Raw genomic sequence first — 22252 nt, forward strand, 5'->3', positions numbered from 1 at the left:
GCAGGAAGTAAAAGTACACGACAGGAAGTAAAAGTACACAGCTGCAGGAAGTAAAAGTACACGACAGGAAGTAAAAGTACACAGCAGAAAGTAAAAGTACACAGCTGCAGGAAGTAAAAGTACACGACAGAAAGTAAAAGTACACAGCTGCAGGAAGTAAAAGTACACGACAGAAAGTAAAAGTGCACAGCAGCAGGAAGTAAAAGTACATAGCAGGAAGTAAAAGTATACAGCAGGAAGTAAAAGTACACAGGAGGTGTACAGGTCCTGGAGAGTCCTTAGGGTCCTGGAGGTGTACAGGTCCTGGAGATTCCTTAGGGTCCTGGAGGCATAGCAGGTTGTAGTCTGTCCTTGTCCTTGGCAGTGGCAGCAGGGTACCAGCTGGTAATGGTGCTTTGGGTGATGCAGACATGAAGCTGAGACTCTGATGTTTTAATCCCTGTGATTTTATTTATTGATCTGCAAGAAAAAACGATGTGACAATGAGAATGAATCTGTCTGTCCGTCTGTCTGTCAGAGAGGTATAACTTCCTGGGCATTAGTATCGTCGGTCAGAGTAATGACAGAGGAGACGGAGGGATTTATATCGGCTCCATCATGAAGGGCGGAGCGGTGGCAGCAGACGGACGCATTGAACCTGGAGACATGTTACTGCAGGTACAACTGTCAGAACTACTGTCAGTACTGGTGTCAGTTCTACTGTTTGTGGTATAACTTGAATGAACTGATTAAATAATGGTCCATGTGTCCGTCAGGTGAACGACATCAACTTTGAGAACATGAGTAACGATGACGCTGTCCGAGTCCTCAGAGAGATCGTCCACAAACCAGGGTGACACGTCTTATACTTTTAGAACTATTACCACTGTTACTACTAGTAGTACAACTGGAGTGAAGCTAACATCACACATACACGTCTGTCTGTCTGTCTGTCTGTCTGTCTGTAGTCCTGTGACGTTAACGGTGGCAAAGTGTTGGGATCCAAACCCACGGGGCTGCTTCACACTGCCGAGGAGTGAGTATCTTCAGAACGCTCGTCAGTGTCATTTATTACCTCCCCACACTTAATTTACATGGTTGTCCGCCATCTTTCCCCACATCCCCTGAAGGTGAACCGGTCCGTCCAATCGACCCGGCTGCCTGGGTGTCGCACACTGCTGCCATGACAGGGAGGCTCCCCCCACACTATGGTGAGACTCCCATCACACAGCATGCAGTATTTGTCCATCCATCACCTGTCCATCCACGATTCCAATGATAATCTGCCCGTGTTTTTCAGGTGTGCATGAAGAAACCCATCTCACCATCCACAGCGACATGACAGCTGTTGTCAAGGCAATGGCCAATCCTGAGTCGGGTCTGGAGGTTCGGGACCGGATGTGGCTGAAGATAACGATTCCCAATGCCTTCATAGGTAACAAGCCACTACCCTTAACCTTTCATGCTTAGAAGCCCCTACTCTAAACCCTTCATCGGTAACAAGCCACTACCCTTAACCTTTCATGCTTAGAAGCCCCTACCCTAAACCCTTCGTAGGTAACAAGCCACTACCCTAAACCAGGCCTATTCAATTAGCCGCCCACGGGCCACATGCGGCCCAGAGGCAACCTCTGAGTGGCCCGGGCAGGGATTGGTAACAAGACCCAGTATTTAACGGCCCGAGGCAAATTTAATCAAGACTGTAATAATAGTAAGCTCCGACGTTATCGGCTCCGAAGTTATTGGCTCTTATCGTTACTTTCGTTACTTAAAGTTTTGGTTTCAGGTGTCAGCCATGCAGCGTCCATCCTAGAGGCCATTAGACGAATGGAAAACTCTATGAACACAAGGTTTGATAACCTGGAGACATCTCTCACTGGGGTAAAAACTGCTCTAGCTGCAAACTCATCCCGCATAACCAGCCTGGAAGAGACACAAGAGGAGCATGACACATGCATCACCGAGTTGGAGAAGAGTTGTGGTGAGCTGCACACCCAGAACAAGCTCTTGAAAGCTAAACTGAGCGACCTCGAGGGAAGATCTAGAGGACAAAATATTAAAATTATTGGTCTGCCTGAGAAAGTGGAGAAGGGCTCACCTACGGCATTTGTATTGGACCTGTTTCTGGGAGCAGATCGCTTCCCACACAGGATCAAGGTGGACCGAGCTTACCGCATCAGCCCGCCGGGCAACAAGCCACGTATTATGATTGCTACGATACACCACAACCCAGTGAAGTGAGAAGAGAAGAGAAGAGAAGAGAAGAGAAGAGAAGAGAAGAGAAGAGAAAATAAGAGAAAATAAGAGAAAATAAGATAAGATAAGAAGCTTTATTGTCATTGTACACAGGATACAACGAAATTTCATTTTGGCATCACACAGGTCAGATCAACAAACAGTGTTAAAATGTAAACAGTGCTGTAAAGTACAGTGTATGAATAAATATTGTGTATTGTTATTATAAATATAAATATACATTTGGTTGTTAAAAACTAAATAAGAATTAAAGTCAAATGAGATCAAGATTAAAAAAAACGAGATGAAGATAAAGAAGAAGAATAGATGAGATCAACTGTCGGATCAGCAGTATGGTACAGTAAGTGATATGATGATAGATGGTACGGTACAGTGGAGTGCAGTGCAGCAGTTTGATACAGTCAGTCAGTTCACAGCTCGCGGAAAGAAGTTGTTTCTCAGTCTGTTGGTTCTCGCACGTGTGGCTCTCAACCTGCCTGATGGGAGAGTACTGAAGAGGGGGTGTCCAGGATGTGAGGGGTCCTTCTGGTTGCGGAACGCCCGCTTGAGGAGGCGACAGGAGTAAATGTCACTCAGGAGGGGGAGGGGGGAGCTGATGATTCATTGGGCAGTTTTGTCCAATATTTATAGGTCCTTCCTCTCAGCTGTGGTGCAGCTAGAGAACCAGACAGGGCTGTCGTATGTGAGAACACTCTCGATGGTGCTGCGATAGAAGTTAACGAGCACCTTCTTTGAAAGTCTGTTATTTCTTTTCTTTATTTTCTGTTGTTTTTGTTATGTTGAGGCTGAGGTCATTAAGCTTGCACCAGGTGGTAGTATCCGGACCTCCTCCCTGTATGCAGCCTCATTGCCGTTCGTTATTTGTCCCACTATGGTCATGTCATCAGCGAATTTGACTACTGAGGTGGAGCTGTGGGTAGAGGTGCAGTCACTGGTGTATAGGGAGAAGAGAAGGGGGCTGAGGACGCAGCCCTGGGGGAGACCAGTGTTGAGGATGATGATCAATCAATCAATCAATTTTATTTATAAAGCCCAATATCACAAATCACAATTTGCCTCACAGGGCTTTACAGCATACGACATTCCTCTGTCCTTATGACCCTCACAGCTGATCAGGAAAAACTCCCCAAAAAACCCTTTAACGGGGAAAAAAACGGTAGAAACCTCAGGAAGAGCAACTGAGGAGGGATCCCTCTTCCAGGACGGACAGACGTGTAATAGATGTCGTACAGAACAGATCAGCATAATAATAACAGTAATCCGTATGACACAATGAGAGAGAGAGAGAGAGAGACAGAGAGAGATGCAGGACAGACGGTAATGACAGTAGTTTACAACAACATTAATGAAAGTAATAATATTATAATTAATAATTCTGGCTACTGTGGTACAATATGTTCAAAGTATATATTAATATCTGATAGTGTACATATGTGACAATAATCATATGTGTATAATAACAGTTTAGTGTCCGTCCGTCACTGCTTTAGACGATAGAGACCTGATATTTAACAGTCCGCATTTAATTCTCCTGTTTTGTCTTTCTGTCACAGAAGAGGTTTTAATTTTTATGAGGTTGTTATGCACAACTCCTCTTTGTTTAATTTTAGATTTAGATAATTTAGGTGGTCGGGGGACAGACACCGTTTGTATAAAACTATGAAAACTATGGCTGGGTAACTGAACTAGAAGCTCAGAGAGGCGTATAGGACTGCGTCTCCGAGTCCCGGTCTCAACTCTGGGTTGTCAGGGATTTAAATTGCTAATAAAGTTTGCCAGGTTGCTAGAAATGAGAGCAGCTCCATCCAAAGTGGGATGAATGCCGTCTCTCCTAATAAGACCAGGTTTTCCCCAGAAAGTTTGCCAATTATTAACGAAACCCACATCGTTTGCTGGACACCACCTGGACAGCCAGCGATTAAATGATGACATGCGGCTAAACATGTCATCAGTGGTCAGATTTGGGAGGGGTCCAGAGAAAACTGCGGAGTCCGACATCGTTTTAGCATATTCACACACCGAGGCAATATTAATTTTAGTGACCTCGGACTGACGTAACCGGGTGTCATTGCCACCGACGTGAATAACGATCTTACTAAATGAAAAAGGTCTGGTCGCCAAGTCGGACATGCTGAGGTCTGAGGGTCAGGAAGCTAAGGATCCACAGGCGGAGGGCTGGTTGGATGCCGAGTGTCTTCAGTTTGCTGATTAGTTTGTGTGGGCTGATGGAATTAAACGCCGAGCTGAAGTTGATAAACAGCAACCTCACACCTTTCCAGGTGTGTCAGGGCTGTGTGCAGAGCTAGAGCTATGGCGTCATCAGTGGACTGGTTTGCCCTGTAGGCAAGCTGAAGTTGCTCGTGGGTAGGGGGAATGAAGGACTTAATGTGCCCCAGCACCAGTCTCTCTAAACATTTCATGATTACTGGCGTGAGTGCGATCGTCCGGTAATCATTCAGGCTGGAGATGGTTGGTTTCTTGGGTACGGGGACAATGGTAGTGGATTTCAGACATGTAGGGACTGTGGCCAGCTGGAGTGAAAGGTTGAAAATGTTTGTGAAGACCTCAGCTAGCTGCAGTGCACACACCTTCAGTGCTCACCAGAGATGCCATCCGGTCCAGCCGCCTTGCTGCTGTTGATTTTTCTCAGGGTCTGCAGAACCTGGAATGGCTGGAGGGTGAACGAGTGGGACGTCCTCTGGTGCAGTGATGGCTTCTGCTGCTGTTTCTGCTGTTTTTTCAAAGCGAGCAAAGAAGGTGTTAAGCTGGTCAGGGAGGGTGGAGCTGCCTATGGATGGCGGGGGGTTCTGACTCCGTCTGTAGTTTGTAAGGGTTCTGATGCCATGCCACATGTCACGTGTGCTGTTGTCTTTGAAATTGTCCTCGATGCGTTGTTTATGAGCCTTTTTAGCGTCCTGAATGCCTCTGTCTGTCATTAAGTTAATTGTAACGGTATTTTCTTTTCATTTTAACTTTTATGGGTAATCTTTGGACAAAATAACTGGCAGAGCACACGTTTGCACATTATACCGTTATTCCCTCACTGTTTTGAGTAGGATTCATGTTACATTTAAGTTAAGTAATTGTGCAACACCGGGGACGCTGTCACTACGACTCCTTTACTGTCTGTTCTCATTTACATTTTCAATTTCAAAATAATTTCCATAGGTTCAGAGTGGCCTACAATTTGTGATGTGAAGTTTTAGTGTTCATAGTCTTTCACTTCCATCTTTATTTTAATCTACATCTACTATAAGCTGTCAGTCTCAGGGTTTTTGACAATACAGCTTTAAATAGTTGAAACTAGAGTGTTTTAATGTTTACCTTATTATGTAAGCGTGGTATGAGCAGACGTTAGAGATTAGTGTCTAGTTTTCTCTGTTAGCATTTTACTAGATTTATGTGAAAGCCCATTGCCCAGCAGTTCCACTTCAATGGGGGTTTTACTTATTCCCCTTTATTTGGGAAAGGGGGAATAGGGAGGGTAGGGTATAGTTTTTTTTGTTTAGTCTTATGTACTGTACTCACAATACCTTATTTGTCTACCATAGTATCCTGCATTTTTGTTGTGTGGAGGTGTCATGAGTGGTCCTAACAATAGTTCTAATGTAAGTAATATTATCAATCTAAATTCTTGGAATGTTAGAGGTTTAAACAACCCAGCTAAAAGAGCTGAAGTATTTTCTCACCTGCAAGGCCTTCATTCTAATATTAAGTTCCCACAGGAGACACATATTAAACATACAGAGGCCCTGAAACTGAGATGCAGCTGGATAGGACATACGTTTCAGTCAACTTTTTCAGCTAAAGCACGTGGTGTCGCCATATTAATTAAAAAGAACATTCCTTTTCAACACATATCCACCAAAACTGATCCAAATAGTCGCTTCATAATGGTGACTGGCACTATTCTGATGCTTCATGTCACCCTGTTAAATATACACACACCTCGGGGCGTCGGTGGCTTAGTGGTAGAGCAGGCGCCCCATGTACAAGGCTGCTGCCGCAGGGGCCCAGGCTCGACTCCAGCCTGTGGCCATTTCCTGCATGTCACTCCCCCTCTCTCTCTCCCCCTTCACACTTGTCTGTCCTGTCGATTAAAGGCTAAAATGCCCTAAAAATATCTAGGCAGAAGAACCTAGGCTTCTTCCGTGGTGTTTTCAGTCTTATTCCTGATTTATCCACAACCAACTTAATAGTTGGAGACTTTAACTGTATTTAGATACATTTATGGATCGATCTTCCTCACACCCGATCAGTCCTTCAGACTCCACTGTCGTACTCAACAGTTTGATGAAATCTCTTAATCTTGTTGATATCTGGAGAATTCAGCATCCCGCTAAAAAAGAATATTCCTTTTTCCCCCAAGTTCACAGCACCTATACAAGAATTGACTACTTTTTAATTGACTCTAGAATGGCAGCAGCCATCTCCTCATCAAAATATCACAATATCTTAATCTCAGATCATAGTCCTGTTACTATTGGCATTGATGTTGGATGGAAGCAGACCCATTACAATTGGCAGTTTAACCCGAACTTACTGAATGATGAAATATTTTTGAAAAATGTTCAGTTTTTATTAAGGAATATGTGGCTTTCAGTAATACAGGGGATGTTTCAGACTCAACTTTGTGGGAAGCTTTTAAAGTAGTAATAAGAGGATTTGTGATATCATATGAAGCTACACAAGCAAAGGGGAAATAGGCTGTTAGAAATAGACAAGCAAATCCCCTTGCTTGAAAAGCAGTACAGAACAGCCCCATCTTCACACGTACTTAAGGATATTGTAAAACTGAAACATGAATAGAATAGCATACTTTCTAAGCAAGTTTGCACTCTGCTCCTGAAAGTTAGACATAAGCAGTTCGAATTGGGTGATAAACCTGGAACCTTGCTGTCACGACAGTTGAGGCGTGCCCAGGCCAGTAGAGCCATTCATAAGATTAAGCTCCTTCAAGCTCTCTATAAAAGAATAATAGCTGTATAAAATCTGTTTCTGCATTATGTTGCGGAGGGCCATGCCTCTATACATATATACACTGCGTATAAATGTATACATACATACATACATACATACGTATATATATTCAAATAAACACAAGAAGTGTGTGCTCTAGAGAAAGGATCAGCACTCAGTAAATATACCTCCTAAGCCCTATGATAAGCTATTATGGCAAGGCTTAACTATACAGACCAGTGAGCAGTGATAACTAACATGTCTTTGGGGTCATCAGGTGGGAACCTCCTTTCACCAGTGTTTCGTCTAGTTGTTCCCACGACACCTCCAGGAGGCTAGACAGTGATCTCTGGCGTCCCAGAGACACTCCCCTAATGCCAGGTCTCACTGCTCCCCGCACCAACCCAACAACCTCCTTTACCTTACTTACACAAACAGCACTGCCACCTTCACCAAACCCAGGCCACACCCTTGCCTCCTTACTAACTTATCCCTTCTGTATTTCTCTCCCTCATGAACAAACTGAATTACTAAGCTCCTATCCTTAACACCTTCTGAATTCACCTGTCTTCGTTTCCCTTCGATGCCTGCAGCTAAACATTTCAACACCTGGTTATGTCGCCATGTATATCGGCCTTGTGACAAGCTAACTTTACAGCCTGACAAAATATGCTTTAAGGTTGCGGTACGTGAACACAATGGGCATGATGGGTCCTCATTTACCCACAGTTTTAGGTTCTGGGGGGTTGGTAACACATCGTATGTAGCCCCTACCAGGAATCTAATACGATTCTCCTCCATACTCCACAGGTCCCTCCAACTAAGCTTCCTCTTCTCTACACTTTCCCAATTCAACCACTGTCCCTGTTTAGCCTGGGCCACTACCTTTGCACCCCTTAGCATCTCTTCCTGTCTACGTATCTGTTCTACAACCAGCTTTCTTTTATCTTTGAGACCTGCTTTATTCCATACCGGTTTGCCTGAGCCAAGCCCCAGGCCTCCCCGGCCAAACTGAACATTACCTACAATCTCTGCATGCCTAAGAGCTGCCTCTGCCTCCTGAACTGCCGATCTTGGGTTCCACTTCCTCCCCTTGGTTGGATTTGGAACCACACTCCTAACTACCACGTCCTTACTCCCAGATAACAAGAGCTCTGTCCTGACCTTGGTACATTTAAATTCCTCTGTTAAACTAGATACTGGCAGCTGAAGTATCCCTTTTCCATACAATGCAACACTACTTAGGCACCTAGGAGCACCCAACCACTTCCTAATATAGGAGCTAACCGACCTTTCAATTCTCTCCACTACGGATATTGGAATTTCATAAATTGACAATGGCCACATTAACCTAGGATATAGCCCAAATTGCAAACACCACAACTTCAACTTTCCTGGAAGTTCGGATTTATCTATTCTATCCAATCCTTCTGCCACATCTTTCCTAAATTTCACCACCTGTTCCTCATCATTCAACTCCACATTGTACCACCTACCTAAGCTCTTTACTGACTTTTCCCTAATTGTTGGGATTTCCTCATCATCTATGACAAACTTCCTATCACTTAACTTCCCTCTACGTATCGAGATGCTTCTAGATTTACTAGGCTTGATCTTCATGCTGGCCCACTTGAGGTTCTTATTTACCTTCTCTAGTAGCCTCTTTGTACATGGCATTGTTGTGGTCACCAGTGTCATGTCATCCATGTAAGCCCTAACTGGTGGAAGATGCAACCCGTTCTGCCGTCTCTCTCCACCTACCACCCACTTAGAAGCCCTGATGATTACTTCCATTGCCATAGTAAATGCTAATGGAGAAATTGTACACCCTGCCATGATGCCTATTTCTAGCCTCTGCCAACCTGTTGTGAAACCTGCTGTACTTAGACACAACCTAATATCCTGAAAATATGCTTTCACTAAGTTAACAACTACCTGTGGCACTCTGAAGTAGTCAAACGCACTCCAAATGAGGCTATGCGGTACTGAACCAAACGCATTTGCAAGATCTAAAAATACTACATGCAGGTCCCTTTTCTTAATCTTCGCTGCCTGAATCTGGTGCCAGATCATGCTAGTATGCTCTAAACACCCTGAAAAACCTGGTATTCCTGCCTTCTGCACCATGGTATCTATTAAGCTATTCCTTTCTAAGTAGCTAGCTAATCTCTGCGCAACTACACTAAAGAAAATCTTCCCCTCTACATTCAAGAGAGAAATCATCCGGAACTGGCTAAGGTCCACAGACTCCTTCTCCTTAGGAATGAGGACACCCCCTGCCCTACGCCATGCTCTTGGTATAATTTGCTTCTCCCAAACTATTCTTAGCTGTTTCCATAAAAATTTAAGGGTATCAGGCGCACTTTTATAAACCCGGTAGGGGACTCCATTAGGCCCTGGGGCCGAAGAAGCCTTTGCACGCCTGACCACCTCCTGAACTTCCTTCCACCTAGGTGGCCTGACATCCATCTCATGCTCTATCCCTCCTAATGGAGGGATATCGGGTGGGAAACCTACTATCCTATTCTTCTCTAAATCTGAATATGTATTTCTCAAATATTCTTCAACCTCTAGCCTTTCTGCTTTGAGCTGCCCTCCCTTTTCCTGGCTGAACAATCCTTTAACAAACTTAAAAGGGTCCCTGAAAAAACCTGTCCTAGCATATTCCTTCTTCCTCCTCTTTTTCCTGAGATGCTCTGCCCTTCTAAGAACTGCTAGCCTGCTTCTCAACTCCTCTTGCAACACCTTAATTCCCTCCCTTTCTTCTTCTGTAGCCTTTTTCCACTGCTTTCTTAACTGTCTCCTTTCCTTGACTAACTTCTCTATTTCTCTTTGCCGCCTAGACTTACCTGACTGTACCCTCTCACTCCTCTTTCTCTCATGCACCCCAAACCTCTCTACACCATATGAGTAAATTATATCTCCCATCTTTTCTAACCTTTCTATTGCATTTCCTCTAAGCCTGCTTAAGATTACTGACAAATCTCTATTAATTATCTCCCATTCTTTACTGTCATTTGCCCTAGGCTATCTAACTCTAACCTTTTGCTCCATGGTTCTCTCTCTGACTGGCATACTGACCTCAGTGTCACCTGCATCCTCTCCTGCTACCCCCTCCTCCTTCTCAGTGGCAGCGTTACTGATATCCTGCGAACTGTGGTTTTCTACCTGCCGCTGGACTTCATCCGACTGACTCGACTGACTTCTTAGGAAGTACTGATCAATGCGGCTACTCTGCCCTTTCTTTGCCACACACTTCTTTCCCTGATGAGTTCTGAGGCCTTTTAGTGATGTTGCTTTCTGCCAGCCACAAGGACAAACCTGAAGCATCTTGTTCTCGACTGTGCTACTTTTATCCTCTACAGATGCGCTCGCCTTGCCCTGAGTGCTGCTAATTCTAGCTCTGGTGGATAGGTCCGTGCCCCTATCCTTCACTGAGTCACAGATCCAATGCATAGTCGTGTCTGTTACAATGTGTGTTACCGTGTCATCCACCTGTGAGTCATTTTCGACCCCAGCTCTCGCTGACTCTTGGGGTATTTTCCCTATACTATACTTACTATATATATATGTATGTATCTATATATAAACCCTTCGTAGGTAAGAAGCCCCTACCCTGATACTAACCCAGCTCCCTCCATCAAGCCCCAAGAGGAATTTATATTTACCTATTTATGATTCCATATATGTTAACCCTAAGTCGACCCCTTCAACCCCTCAAAGCCTTACCCTAGAGACCCTTACCTTAACCCTCCAGACCCTGAACTATCAGGAACCTCTGTCAACCAACTGATCCTGTGAACCCACCTGAGGTCTTCCTTCTGTCTTAATTTATCTGAGGAGTTCTACAAATATTGTCATCTAACTCCAGTTTACAATCCGTCCAGGTTCAGACGTGGTGGACTGGCTCCACCGCAATGTGGAGGGTTTCACCGATCGCCGCGAATCTCGCAAGTACGCAGGGAACCTGCTAAAGGCTGGTTACATCCGCCACACCGTCAACAAGGTGACCTTCTCTGAACAGTGCTACTACGTGTTCGGAGACCTCTGTGGAGGTGAGTATGGTGTCTCTACACCACAACAGTCACACGTTCATCTGTTTGATGATCAGCTGCAGCTGCACTAATGACCAAAAGATGGCGACAAACATGTCCCAAAACTCACCAGCTGATCATCCAGAAATATAAACATGAAACATGATATCTGATATCAGTCAGCCAGTTTAAATCAGGACTGATTCATAAATAAGCTATGAAACTATGATGTGTTGGATTCTGTCTGACTTCAGCTCCTCTTTAATGATTTGGACAGTTTGTGTCAACAGAAAATCAACAGTTCAGCTGGTGTGCTGATGTTGCTCAGCACGCATCCTGTATTCCTGAAACATTAAAATTTGAGAGGACGCAGGGAACTCACCATCAGTGCGTTCAGGGGACACACCCTGCTATTGTCCCTAATGATGCTGCATTTTAAAAAACAGCGTTGTCATGTGACTTCATTGATTTTAAAGTATTAGCAGTACTAATTATTGTTAGTACTGTCAGTGGTAGTCCTGTGAGTACTGTCAGTATTGGTACGTGGTCCTGGTGAGTACTGATCATGTGACTGGTTCTGTCCGTCAGATCTGGGTGTGATGACTCTGCTGGATAATGAGGAAGACTCCAGTCGAGGAGGAGGCTCAGATTGTGACCCTCTGGCTCCACCCCCGGGCCCCCAGTGGCCCCCGGCCTTCCCCTACCAGTACCCCGTCCCTCACCCCTACAGCTCGCCTCACCCCCTTCACCAGCTGCCGGCTTGGGGAGGAGGAGGAGGAGGAGGAGGAGGAGGTCCACACAGTGAAGGTGATACAGGTGTTTTTCTTTGCTGACAACTGTAACCCTGCATTCTTCATCTTGTCATCATTCATTCATTCATACATTCATCAGCCTTTAAACCAGACTCGCAGACCTTCATCTGTTTCTGTCCATCATCATCATCATCATCATCATCACCATCATCACCATCATCATCAGCTGAGAGCTGCAGGAACATTTCTCCTATTTCATTTTCACCAAAATATAAACTTATTTTTACCATTTGTTCCTTCTGATGTGATGTTTCTTCCCCGACCTTCATCAGCTGTGGTTCGGACCGTATGTCAGTGACATCACAGTCAAACATACGGGCTGTTCTGTGATTGGTTAACGGGCTCTCAGAGGCCTGAGTGACGTGCAGGTTTGCCTTTCTGCCCACAGGGGGCGCAGCAGCAAAGATAAAATCAGTGTTTATCAGTCCGTTCCCCCTGGACGTCTGTCTGTCACATTCAGACAGGTTACTGACAGCGCCACCATGTGGTCAGTTATATAATACTCCTAAAATAATCAGCCTTCACAGGCAGCTCCAGTCTGAACTTTAGCATCAGCTGAGACTGCCAGTGTGAGCAGTCCGAGTCGCAGCGTGCACAAACTGACCCTTAAAGCAGAGTCCTGCATGGATCCAAACACGCACCCGTCCACACCCGTTAATAAAAGTCCCCCGACCCTCCACCCCCGATCAACAGACGAGGGATCCTTCTTCAGGGCGGACAGACAGGAAGTGGATGTCGTCTGTACACAACCGATCAAAATAACAACAGAAACAATATGGAGGTTTAGGATGACTTTAATATGGCAGCATGTTGCTGTAAAGAGGTAACAATGTCATGTTTTATTTTGTACAGGAAGTCACAGCAGCGGATCAAACTGTAGTGACGGTCTGAACGAGAAAGGACGAGGCAGCCAATCAGAGCCCAACAAGCAGGAAGTGAGTGCTTCAACTGACAAACAACTGGCGGCAGAGTCCCCTGGTGATGACGATGGCACACGGAGACCCCCGACCTCCTTCTCTGGTCTCCATGGTAACAAAGATTCAGAGGACCTCCCTCCGGCCCCCTCGCCACCTCGAGGTCAGCGCCGCGACCTCGCAGATCCCCGACAGTCCTTCTGCATGGCCATGGGAAACCCCAGTGATTTCTTTGTGGATGTCATGTGACCCTGTGATGGTGGAAACAACTCCCTGGTTTTAATTTGTGGTTTGAAAAAGAAGAATCCAGAATCTTAAAGTTTTTGAGAAACATCTAGAGAGTGAACGGACCGAGGCGACTGTGAGGAGGAAGTCTGATTTGAGGTGTTTGAGACAAGAGTTTGTTACCAGAGCAGGCACACTGCATTGATTATATCTACTTGGTATGGCCGGTACTCCTGCACCAACTCAGGCTGTTCACTACCAGTGAGGTGACATCCCTAGAACTCATTTCCCAGGGTCCTTATGTTTGCCTGCCACACAATTGGTAGTATACCTGACACCTGTTCTGCCCACATCATAATAATAATAATAATACATTTTATTTCTGGCCGCCTTTCATGACACTCTAGGTCGCCTTACAGAGTAAAATACAATAAAATAGAAAGTACAAGATAATTCAACATTTAACAACAAACAAATATTAGTTTAAAAAGCAAACAAAACTAACATAAACAAAACATCTGCTCAGGCTTACCCACTCAAAGAGAGTAGGAAAGCCTGAACAGGTGAGTTTTCAGCCTGGATTTAAAGTGAAAGCCTCAGGATCCCCCAGGAGGAGCACGACATGGAACTTGGTACAGGGGCACCTTGGGTCAAAGGTGAACCTGGGAGTTTTATCGGACGATCAGGTGAACTGATGGTGATGGAACTGGTTGGGTGGATCAGGCGGGAGCTCTCAGACAGATCTGGTAAATCCAAAGTAGTGAGGGGTAAGTTGGAAACATCTGATCGAGGCCCTGTCCACTCGGTTAAACTCTACCTCATTGAGGAATTTTTCCTGCATCCTGTTGGAGGCTGGGGACATGAAGCCTGAGTGGGACACATTTACTGCTCCCATTCTGGTAGTGGCTGCTGTCATTGGTACTTGTCGTGGTGGTAACCAAAGAACCCACATGTGGGCATGACTAGGGATGGAGGATGTTAACATGGGAATCTCATGAAGCAGTAGAGAAGGTTTAGTGAAGGTAGGGCTTTATGAAACCAGGTCAAGTACAGGAGAATTTTGTGGAGGCCACGGACAAAGACTTTGGTTTGGCCTCAGAGAGTTTATGTCAAACTGTTGTGCAGCTCAGGCAAGGCCCCGCTGTTTTCAGTAGAGAAAGAAAACTGCTTCCCTTTAGTGAGGATATTGTTGGGCGATGGAAGGAGCACTTTTAGGAACTCCTAAACTCAGCCGACACACCCTCTGTAGAGGAACATGGAGACAGTGTATGTAGACTAGGGTGGTGGTCCCTCCTTTAAAAAGGAGACTGGAGGATGTGTGCTAACTACCAGGGTATCACTCTGCTCAGCTTCTGTAAGGGTGCTGGAAAACTGACTTTGGAATCTTGAACCTCAGATTCAGATGAACTAATGGGGATTCCAACTTAGCAATGATACTGGAGGGTTCGCCATCCTGTCTGGATGGGTTTTGTGGACTTATGACAGCTGATGACGGTGTCCTTCAAGGTGTCTTGTGTGCTGCTGCTACAGTTCATCCAGTCCTTGAATAACTGAGCAAGAGTTGTGTCCGTGTTTTTAGCAGGAACTTGTGCATTTTCTCAGTGGGTGTTGTGATTTTGCTGCTGGCTTCATCTGTGTGACCTTCAGTGTAGACTGGGATGGTTTGTAGTATGAAGCAGGAAGAATGAGGGTCAGCACTTCCAAATCTGACGCCATGATACTGTGGAGTGAGTCACTGCCCCGAGTGAGACAGTTTGAGTATCTCAAGGTCTTTGTAGGCCTTTAACTGGACTACCGAGTCTGCCAAGTTACGACTTCAGACCAGAGGTGAAACCTGTTGGTGCCATCGGTGTAACCAAGACTCAGAATGCCAAGTTAAGACCGACTTCAGACCAGAGGTGAGCCCTGTGGGTGCGACTGACCCCTAAACCATACTGTGCACACCAACCTCCTTCCTCAGAGCAGGCATGTAACAGTGTAGATGAATATAAAGATCTATGATGGCTGAACAGCTCAGTTCGTTTACACTTTATTATTGTTATTTATTTATTTATTTATGATTGTTTTGTTTATCTGTCTTCACTCTGCAGCTTTTTAAACAAACACTATTAAAAAATGTCCAACAAACTTTTTGTTTCTGTTGTATTTTCAAACCAAACCTCAGTGAATATGAAATCCTTCACACTCATATGTCCTGGTTTGGGTCCGGTCCTGGTCCTGGTCCTGGCCCTGGACTTGGTCTGGTCCTGCAGCAGGACTGACAGAAACAAGGGGAACTTCAGACGGCAGTTTTCCCCAGTGTTTAGATGTTTAATTTATTTTACTCCTCTTTATTCATTGGAATCATCATATTTATGTATATATGTATTAATACTGTGGTCATATAATTAGGTCCTCAGCACAAAGGGGGTACAGTTCGAGGACAAAGGGGGTGTAGTTCGAGGACCCTGTTGAAATCCAAGGGGTTTTATTCTTCCTCCAAATGAATTACATTTTTGAGGTTTAACAAACTGAAAAAAAAAACAAAAAAACTCCTGAAACTTCACACACGTCACGTCTGGTGAAATATCTATACCATCTGAAGACCATGGACATCAAAAGTTGCTGAAAGCTTGAGCTTTCATTGAACCGTGTGACCGTGGCGAGCTGTCAAATTTACATGTGTCACCACTAAACAGGAAGTTGTAACTTCGGTGTACCTTGTTCAATCTGCACCAAACTTCACATGTTTAATAAGACTGAAGGCCTGAAGCCAACTACATGCACAGTAGGTGTCATGGTGATTGCACCACCTTCTGGCAACCGGAAGTACGTCTTTTCAAACACGTATCCTTTGGTTTACGTGAATGTTACATGGTGGGGGTCTAAAACTGACGTACAACAACATGACGTTCATCAGCATCAGCTCTCTGCAGGATCACAGGTATGTTCATCAGGATCAGCTCTCTGCAGGATCACAGGTGTGTTCATCAGGATCAGGATCAACTCTCTGCAGGATCACAGGTGTGTTCATCAGGATCAGCTCTCAGCAGGATCACAGGTGTGTTCATCAGGATCAGCTCTCAGCAGGGTCACAGGTGCACAGGTGTGTTCATCAGGATCAGCTCTCAGCAGGGTCACAGGTGTGTTCATCAGGATCAGCTCTCTGCAGGACTCTGACAGGAAGTATTTCTACACTGTAGTGTGAGTACTTTTACTGCAGGTCAGGATGTGAGTACTAAGTGGTTAATCACGTGACTGTAGGCGTGTGCACCGTGAAGGTGTAAGTGTAGGACCGGGATCAGGTGTAGGAGCGGGATCAGGTGTTGGAGCGGGATCAGGTGTTGGAGCGGGATCAGGTGTAGGAGCGGGACCACTGTACCGACCTGCTGTATGTAAACTGATCTGAGGTCTGAGGAAACATAGTGTCTGATGAAGTGTGTGCGAGTCTCGTGCTGATCTCAGGTCAGTGTGATGTGACTGATCAGGATTCATATGGAGAGCCTCCTGTCTCCTCTCACAGGAGGAGGAGGAGGAGGAAGGTAGGAAGGAAGGAAGAAGGGATGCGTCCCAATCCGCTCTCCCGCCTCCTCGGTGACGGTGGTCGGTCAGAGCAGCGGAGCAGCACCCGGTAAACCGTCGGTGTGAGACTGAGACCGACAGAGTTAACGGCAGACGCGTTGAGTTAAAGCTCAGCTCCGTGCAGACCGGAGGAGTCCCGGTGAAGGAGGCCGGTGGATCTGAACGGGACGCGGCCCGGCCGGGACTGCCGTCAGCTGATGGTCCGCTCCATCCGCCGACATCTTGCCTCAGACCGGAGGAGACCGGAGGAGACCGGAGCGTCCGCTTTTCACGGTCAAATGTCCGGATGGAGAGACGGCGGGGCCCGCGAGGTTCTTCGTGAGGCAGCCGAGAGCCACAGCGGAGCCGGTACCGGAGCCGGTAAGAGCCCGGAGGACGGGTAACACCGTCTGTCTGTCCATCTGTCTGTCTGTCTGTCTTTCTGTCTGTCTGCACTGCAGCAGCCGGGAAGTGACCGTCTGTCTGCTGCGGTAACGTTAGCAACTGTTGCTAACAGCTAGCGACGAACAGCCATTAAAAAAACCCGATTTCCAGTGATGTATTGCTGATCGATAGCAGAGCGAACGAGTAGGTCATTAACGATTATCGGCTATAAATCAATAAGCACCACTTTTCAATTCGGCGCATACAAACTGCAGCTCAGTTACGTGTTGGTGCGACTTTTCAGCCGAATGCTTCACTGTCTCACCGATCATTTTTATCCACATCGTAATTATGCTACGTGACTGGGCGGTAACTTGAGGTTGCTGTGATTCGCCTAACGTTTAACGGGTAAATCCACCGGAATGACAATTGATTGTTGGTTTATTTGTGTGCCGAAAACACCAGCAGAACCTCGATTACCACCTGTTACAATGTTCGCTCGTGTTGTGTGTGTATTGAGTGAAAATATATGAAAGTACATAAAAATGTCGGATTTTTAAATGTAGTTCGGAAAGCATTCAGTCGATCAGATTTGATGGCGGGAACGACTTTCAACATTTAACGGGTAAATCTCACCGGAATTAAAACTATATGTTCTTTTACTTGTGTGCCGAAAGTAACAGATGAACTAAAGGTTACAATCTGTTCAGATGTCCCGCCGGATTATTGATTAGCTGAGCCAAAAAATATGGAAATACATTAAAATGTCGGATTTTTAAATGTAGTTCGGAAAGCGTTCAGTGGATCAGAGTGATAGCGACGACTTTCAACATTAAACGTGTAAATCCTGCAGGAATGAGAAATGAATGTTTTTTTATTTGTGTGCCGAAAGTACCAGAATAACCTAAAATTACCATCTGTTAAAATATGCGGTCGGGATATTGATTAGTTTAGTCAGAAAATATGAAAATACATAAAAATGTCAGATTTTCGGAATGCGTTCAAACGATGAGATTTGATGGTGGAACATGATGTGTGAGCTCTCACCGCTGCAGAGTGACATCAGCTAATACTTATATTTTATTAACATGGTTAGCATTTCTAGTGTTGTATGCTGGTTTGAACTGCAGCTAAGCTAACATGCTAACTAGCAGCTGTGATGTTAAAGGGACAGTCCACGTGAACAGCTAATCGAACACACATTAACATGACAGTTTGTATAAAGTCAAAGAAAAATAGATTTAATGTTATAAATGATAAAAACAATCACGGTGATCCAGAATCAGAGTCAAAACTGACACTGAAGGTCCAACACATCACATGACAAATATATTCATTTTGATTTTACAGCACAGACAGCAGCCATCAGTTCATTGTAGTGTTCGTTGTTTTACAGGTTCATTTTCCAGCTGAAACTTGTTTTCATATGAAACATAATTGAGCTGCCGTCAGTGTTCATTCTGACCAACATGTTTATTAGTGTCAGTCACATTTTAGTCATTTTTATCCTTCACAGTTTTAGTTGACAAAAACGCAAATATTTTAGTTGAAACTTCAACAAGTTTCATTTGAAAATTTAAAAGATTTTAGTCGACAAAAATTAAAAATGTTTATTCACCTTTAGTCCTGATGTTTTCTATCTGTGTTTTCAGACTCAAGGTGACAGGGTGTATGAAATGATGTGTGTGTGTGTGTCATGTCTCCAGCAGTGTGTGACAGGTTTAATGATTTATGAACACACACACTGATCATCATTTGAGAAGCTCAACATCTCTTTTGATGCTCTCAAGCACGTTGATTATTTACAACTGTCAAACTGGTGCAGACTATTTACTGGAGTTAACAGCCTGACGCTCATCACGCATCTGAAGATCAAGTAAGCTGTCAGTGTCGACAGTCACCAACATTAACATCACGTCTCATCAACGACAATTAAACACAGATTTCATCTTAGTTTTTATCATCAGGATCTGTTTTATCATCAGGATCTGTTTTATCATCAGGATCTGTTTTATCATCAGGATCTGTTTTATATCAGGATCTGTTTTATCATCAGGATCTGTTTTATATCAGGATCTGTTTTATATCAGGATCTGCTTCATTACCTGACACTCTGTTAGATCGTCTTCATCCTCCTCTTCCTCTCTGTGCCGCAGTGACTCTTCATGATCAGCTGCGTCTGAGTGACGGCTGTCGGCCATGATTGGAGGACTCTTCATCTATAACCACAAGGAGGAGGTGTTGATCTCCAGGGTGTACCGCGATGACATCGGGTGAGTCCTGCAGGTCACCATGACAAAAGGGAGCAGTGAAAACTCTGAGTTTGTTCAGCCTGAGATGAAACTCTGAGTTTTCCGTTTCACAAAGCCAGCTCAGTGTAACCGTGAGTCAGTTACTATGGCAACATACTCTGTGAAGCTAACCTGCTGAGTCACAGGTTTGCTTCATGTCAGCCTGAGGCTGAGCGTGTAGCAGGAAGTAGAAACATGGCGTGTCCTTTAGTGAATGAAGTGGTGGAGGTTGAGGCCCAGTGTATTCAGAGGCTGTTGTGTAAGGAGAAGGTGATTAGAGCCTGTTTGGATGTCTCCCTGGAGGAGTGTCTATATGAAAGATACTGTTTGACCTCACACTCTATCATTTATCTAACAATCTGTTCCACCCACATATATCACATATTACACATCCTGGATTTACATTATCATCACAGCACATTTTATGCATTGTCCTTTGATTCTTTTCTTTATAACATCAGAGACACTGAACACATCAGAGAGACAGCGGTTTGTCGGCCCGTAAGAAAAGTGTCTCTGGCTCTGAAAACACTTTGGACCCTTGTTGTGGTTTTCCCTGGACATAAATCAGGGAACCCAAAACATAATGTTTAAAAAAAGAACTGCAGGTTTGTCAGTGTTAATGAGAAATGAATCTACGTGGATACATGATGCAGTGATTCATGAATACTTTTCATATATTCAAAGACTCTGCAGTTCAAATATATGAACACTGTTAAGATAGAAACATGTTTCTGTATGTTAGACACATGACCTCATCACATGACATCACATCACCTCACATTACCTATTAACTCTGCAGTCTGTTCCCATCACACCTCACGCTGTTCAGCTGCAGCTGACGCAAGAGATTTGTTTCATGTCTTCAGTTGGGATGAAACAAGTTCTGCTTCCTGTCTCTGAGAATCATGTTATCTGCACTCTACTGATGATGTCTTTATAAGCTCACCGTGAGCACGCTTCCCTCAGGCTGATTGAACTGATTATGATCAGCTGTTCTGTTTCTCAGCTCAGGCTCAGAGTTTGTTGACCCTGATCCTGATCCTGATCTCTGTCTCTGCAGGGATCCATCCCATAATGTTGTCACACACTGAGAGCCTGCAGTTGTACTGCAGTGGTCCCGTGTTGTCTCTGTCCAGGAGGATCGCCGTGGACGCCTCCGAGACAACGTCATCCACCGCCGCACCAGCTTCTTCCACGTGAAGCGCTCCAACATCTGGCTGGCGGCCATCACCCAGCGGAACGTCAACGCCACCACGGTGTTCCAGTTCCTCTACAAGATGTGTGACGTCATGAGGAGAACGTCGAGAGCAACTTCGTGCTCATCTACGAGCTGCCGGACGGTAAACTTTTACTCTGAAAGGGAGGGACAGGAAGCTGTGACAGATCAAAGGTCAGGTGTTTAAACTCCAACAGGAAGTGGTCCCTCCGCCACGTGACACCGCCGTCTTTCTGCCGCTCTGTGGTTTTTTTAGGTTTTGATTTTTGTAAGCGTTGGATGAGAAAATCAAAACCTAAAGAAAATACAGCGCCGACGGGAGCCGACGCCAAGCTGCTGTTTGTTTGTTTGTTTGTTTGTGTGTGTGTCCTGCAGTTACCCTCAGAACTCAGAGACCTGAGCTCATCATCATCATCATCATCATCATCATCATCATCATCATCATCATCAGTTCAGTTACCTGACACTGTTAAAAGGAGATGTGACATCATGACTGACAGCTGTGTGAGCCAATCGGAGGGCTGCTCACTAGTGGTCGGACAGGTGTGTGGGCGGGGCCTCTCCTGCACAGATTCTGGCTCCAAATGACCAGAATCACCACCAGAGCAAGATGGCGGTGGCCATGTCCAAAGTTTGGCTTCATTGTGGGGACAAAATGGAGACATGTCGGCCATCTTTATTTACAGTCTGTGATGTCACAGCGATGTGTCAACCTCACCGCCGAATCAGAGACTCACACTGTCCTGCGGTCCTCCTAAATAAAACAGACCTGTTAGCGTTCATATTTCTCCAATATGGCGGTGACGTTGACATCCGATCCAGCAGCCAATCAGACATTTGTCTCCGCCCACAGACCAAAGAGGAGTAGTCTCAGATCACCTGTCAGGTGACGGGTCAGATCGGCTGGAGGTGGGAAGGAATCAAGGACAGACGGAACAAGCTCCTCCTGGATGTGTTGGAGAGCGTCAACCTGCTCCTGTCCCCGCAAGGTAACTGTCCTCACACATGTTAACCTGCTCCTGTCCCCGCAAGGTAACTGTCCTCACACATGTCAACCGCTCCTGTCCCTGCAAGGTAACTGTCCTCACACATGTCAACCTGCTCCTGTCCCCGCAAGGTAACTGTCCTCACACATGTCAACCTGCTCCTGTCCCCGCAAGGTAACTGTCCTCACACACGTCAACCTCCCCACGAGGTAACTGACATAGCACTCTACCACTGATGCGGGTCCTGAAACTATTGCACGTGTACATGTCCAGGCAGCCTTAAAATTAAACAGGAAATTCATCTTTAACAGCACTAAGAGCAGAAACCATTCAGTTCTTCCATGAAATGTGTCTATCAGCAGAGCTGCTGTGGGGACATGGGAACGGTTGCTCCAGGGCCCAGGGGCCCCCTGACGGTCTTCCTCGTAATGACTGTCACTAGTGGTTACTGTACATAACCAGCGCAGGGCCGGAAACATAGACATATATACGTAGACGCCGCATCGAGCGCTGAGCCGTACGTCAACGTCGCCGCCATATTGGATGTGGCAAGGCTGCGCTGTAAACTAATACAAGTGAATGGACTTAATTTCATAAAGCGCCTTTCTACAAAGAAATTTACGTTAATGCCTCTCGTTTATTCATTCACACAC

At 45.3% G+C, this 22252-nt stretch overlaps 1 protein-coding gene across 1 annotated transcript in view; it reads left to right on the forward strand.

Annotated features, from left to right (window-relative positions):
• Positions 1-22252, forward strand: part of LOC126400599 (segment polarity protein dishevelled homolog DVL-3-like) — a 35577-nt gene that overhangs the window by 10737 nt on the left and 2588 nt on the right. The window contains exons 7-18 of the mRNA XM_050061437.1: positions 518-657; positions 756-832; positions 948-1015; positions 1110-1190; positions 1280-1414; positions 11082-11249; positions 11817-12035; positions 12893-16219; positions 16265-17100; positions 19260-19376; positions 20458-20737; positions 21467-21773. Of these exons, the coding sequence (XP_049917394.1) occupies positions 518-657; positions 756-832; positions 948-1015; positions 1110-1190; positions 1280-1414; positions 11082-11249; positions 11817-12035; positions 12893-13203 (1199 nt within the window). The 3' untranslated portion in view covers positions 13204-16219; positions 16265-17100; positions 19260-19376; positions 20458-20737; positions 21467-21773. The remainder of the gene's footprint in view (positions 1-517; positions 658-755; positions 833-947; positions 1016-1109; positions 1191-1279; positions 1415-11081; positions 11250-11816; positions 12036-12892; positions 16220-16264; positions 17101-19259; positions 19377-20457; positions 20738-21466; positions 21774-22252) is intronic.

Source organism: Epinephelus moara, chromosome 2, assembly GCF_006386435.1.
Source record: "Epinephelus moara isolate mb chromosome 2, YSFRI_EMoa_1.0, whole genome shotgun sequence".
NCBI classification, from domain to species: domain Eukaryota; kingdom Metazoa; phylum Chordata; class Actinopteri; order Perciformes; family Serranidae; genus Epinephelus; species Epinephelus moara.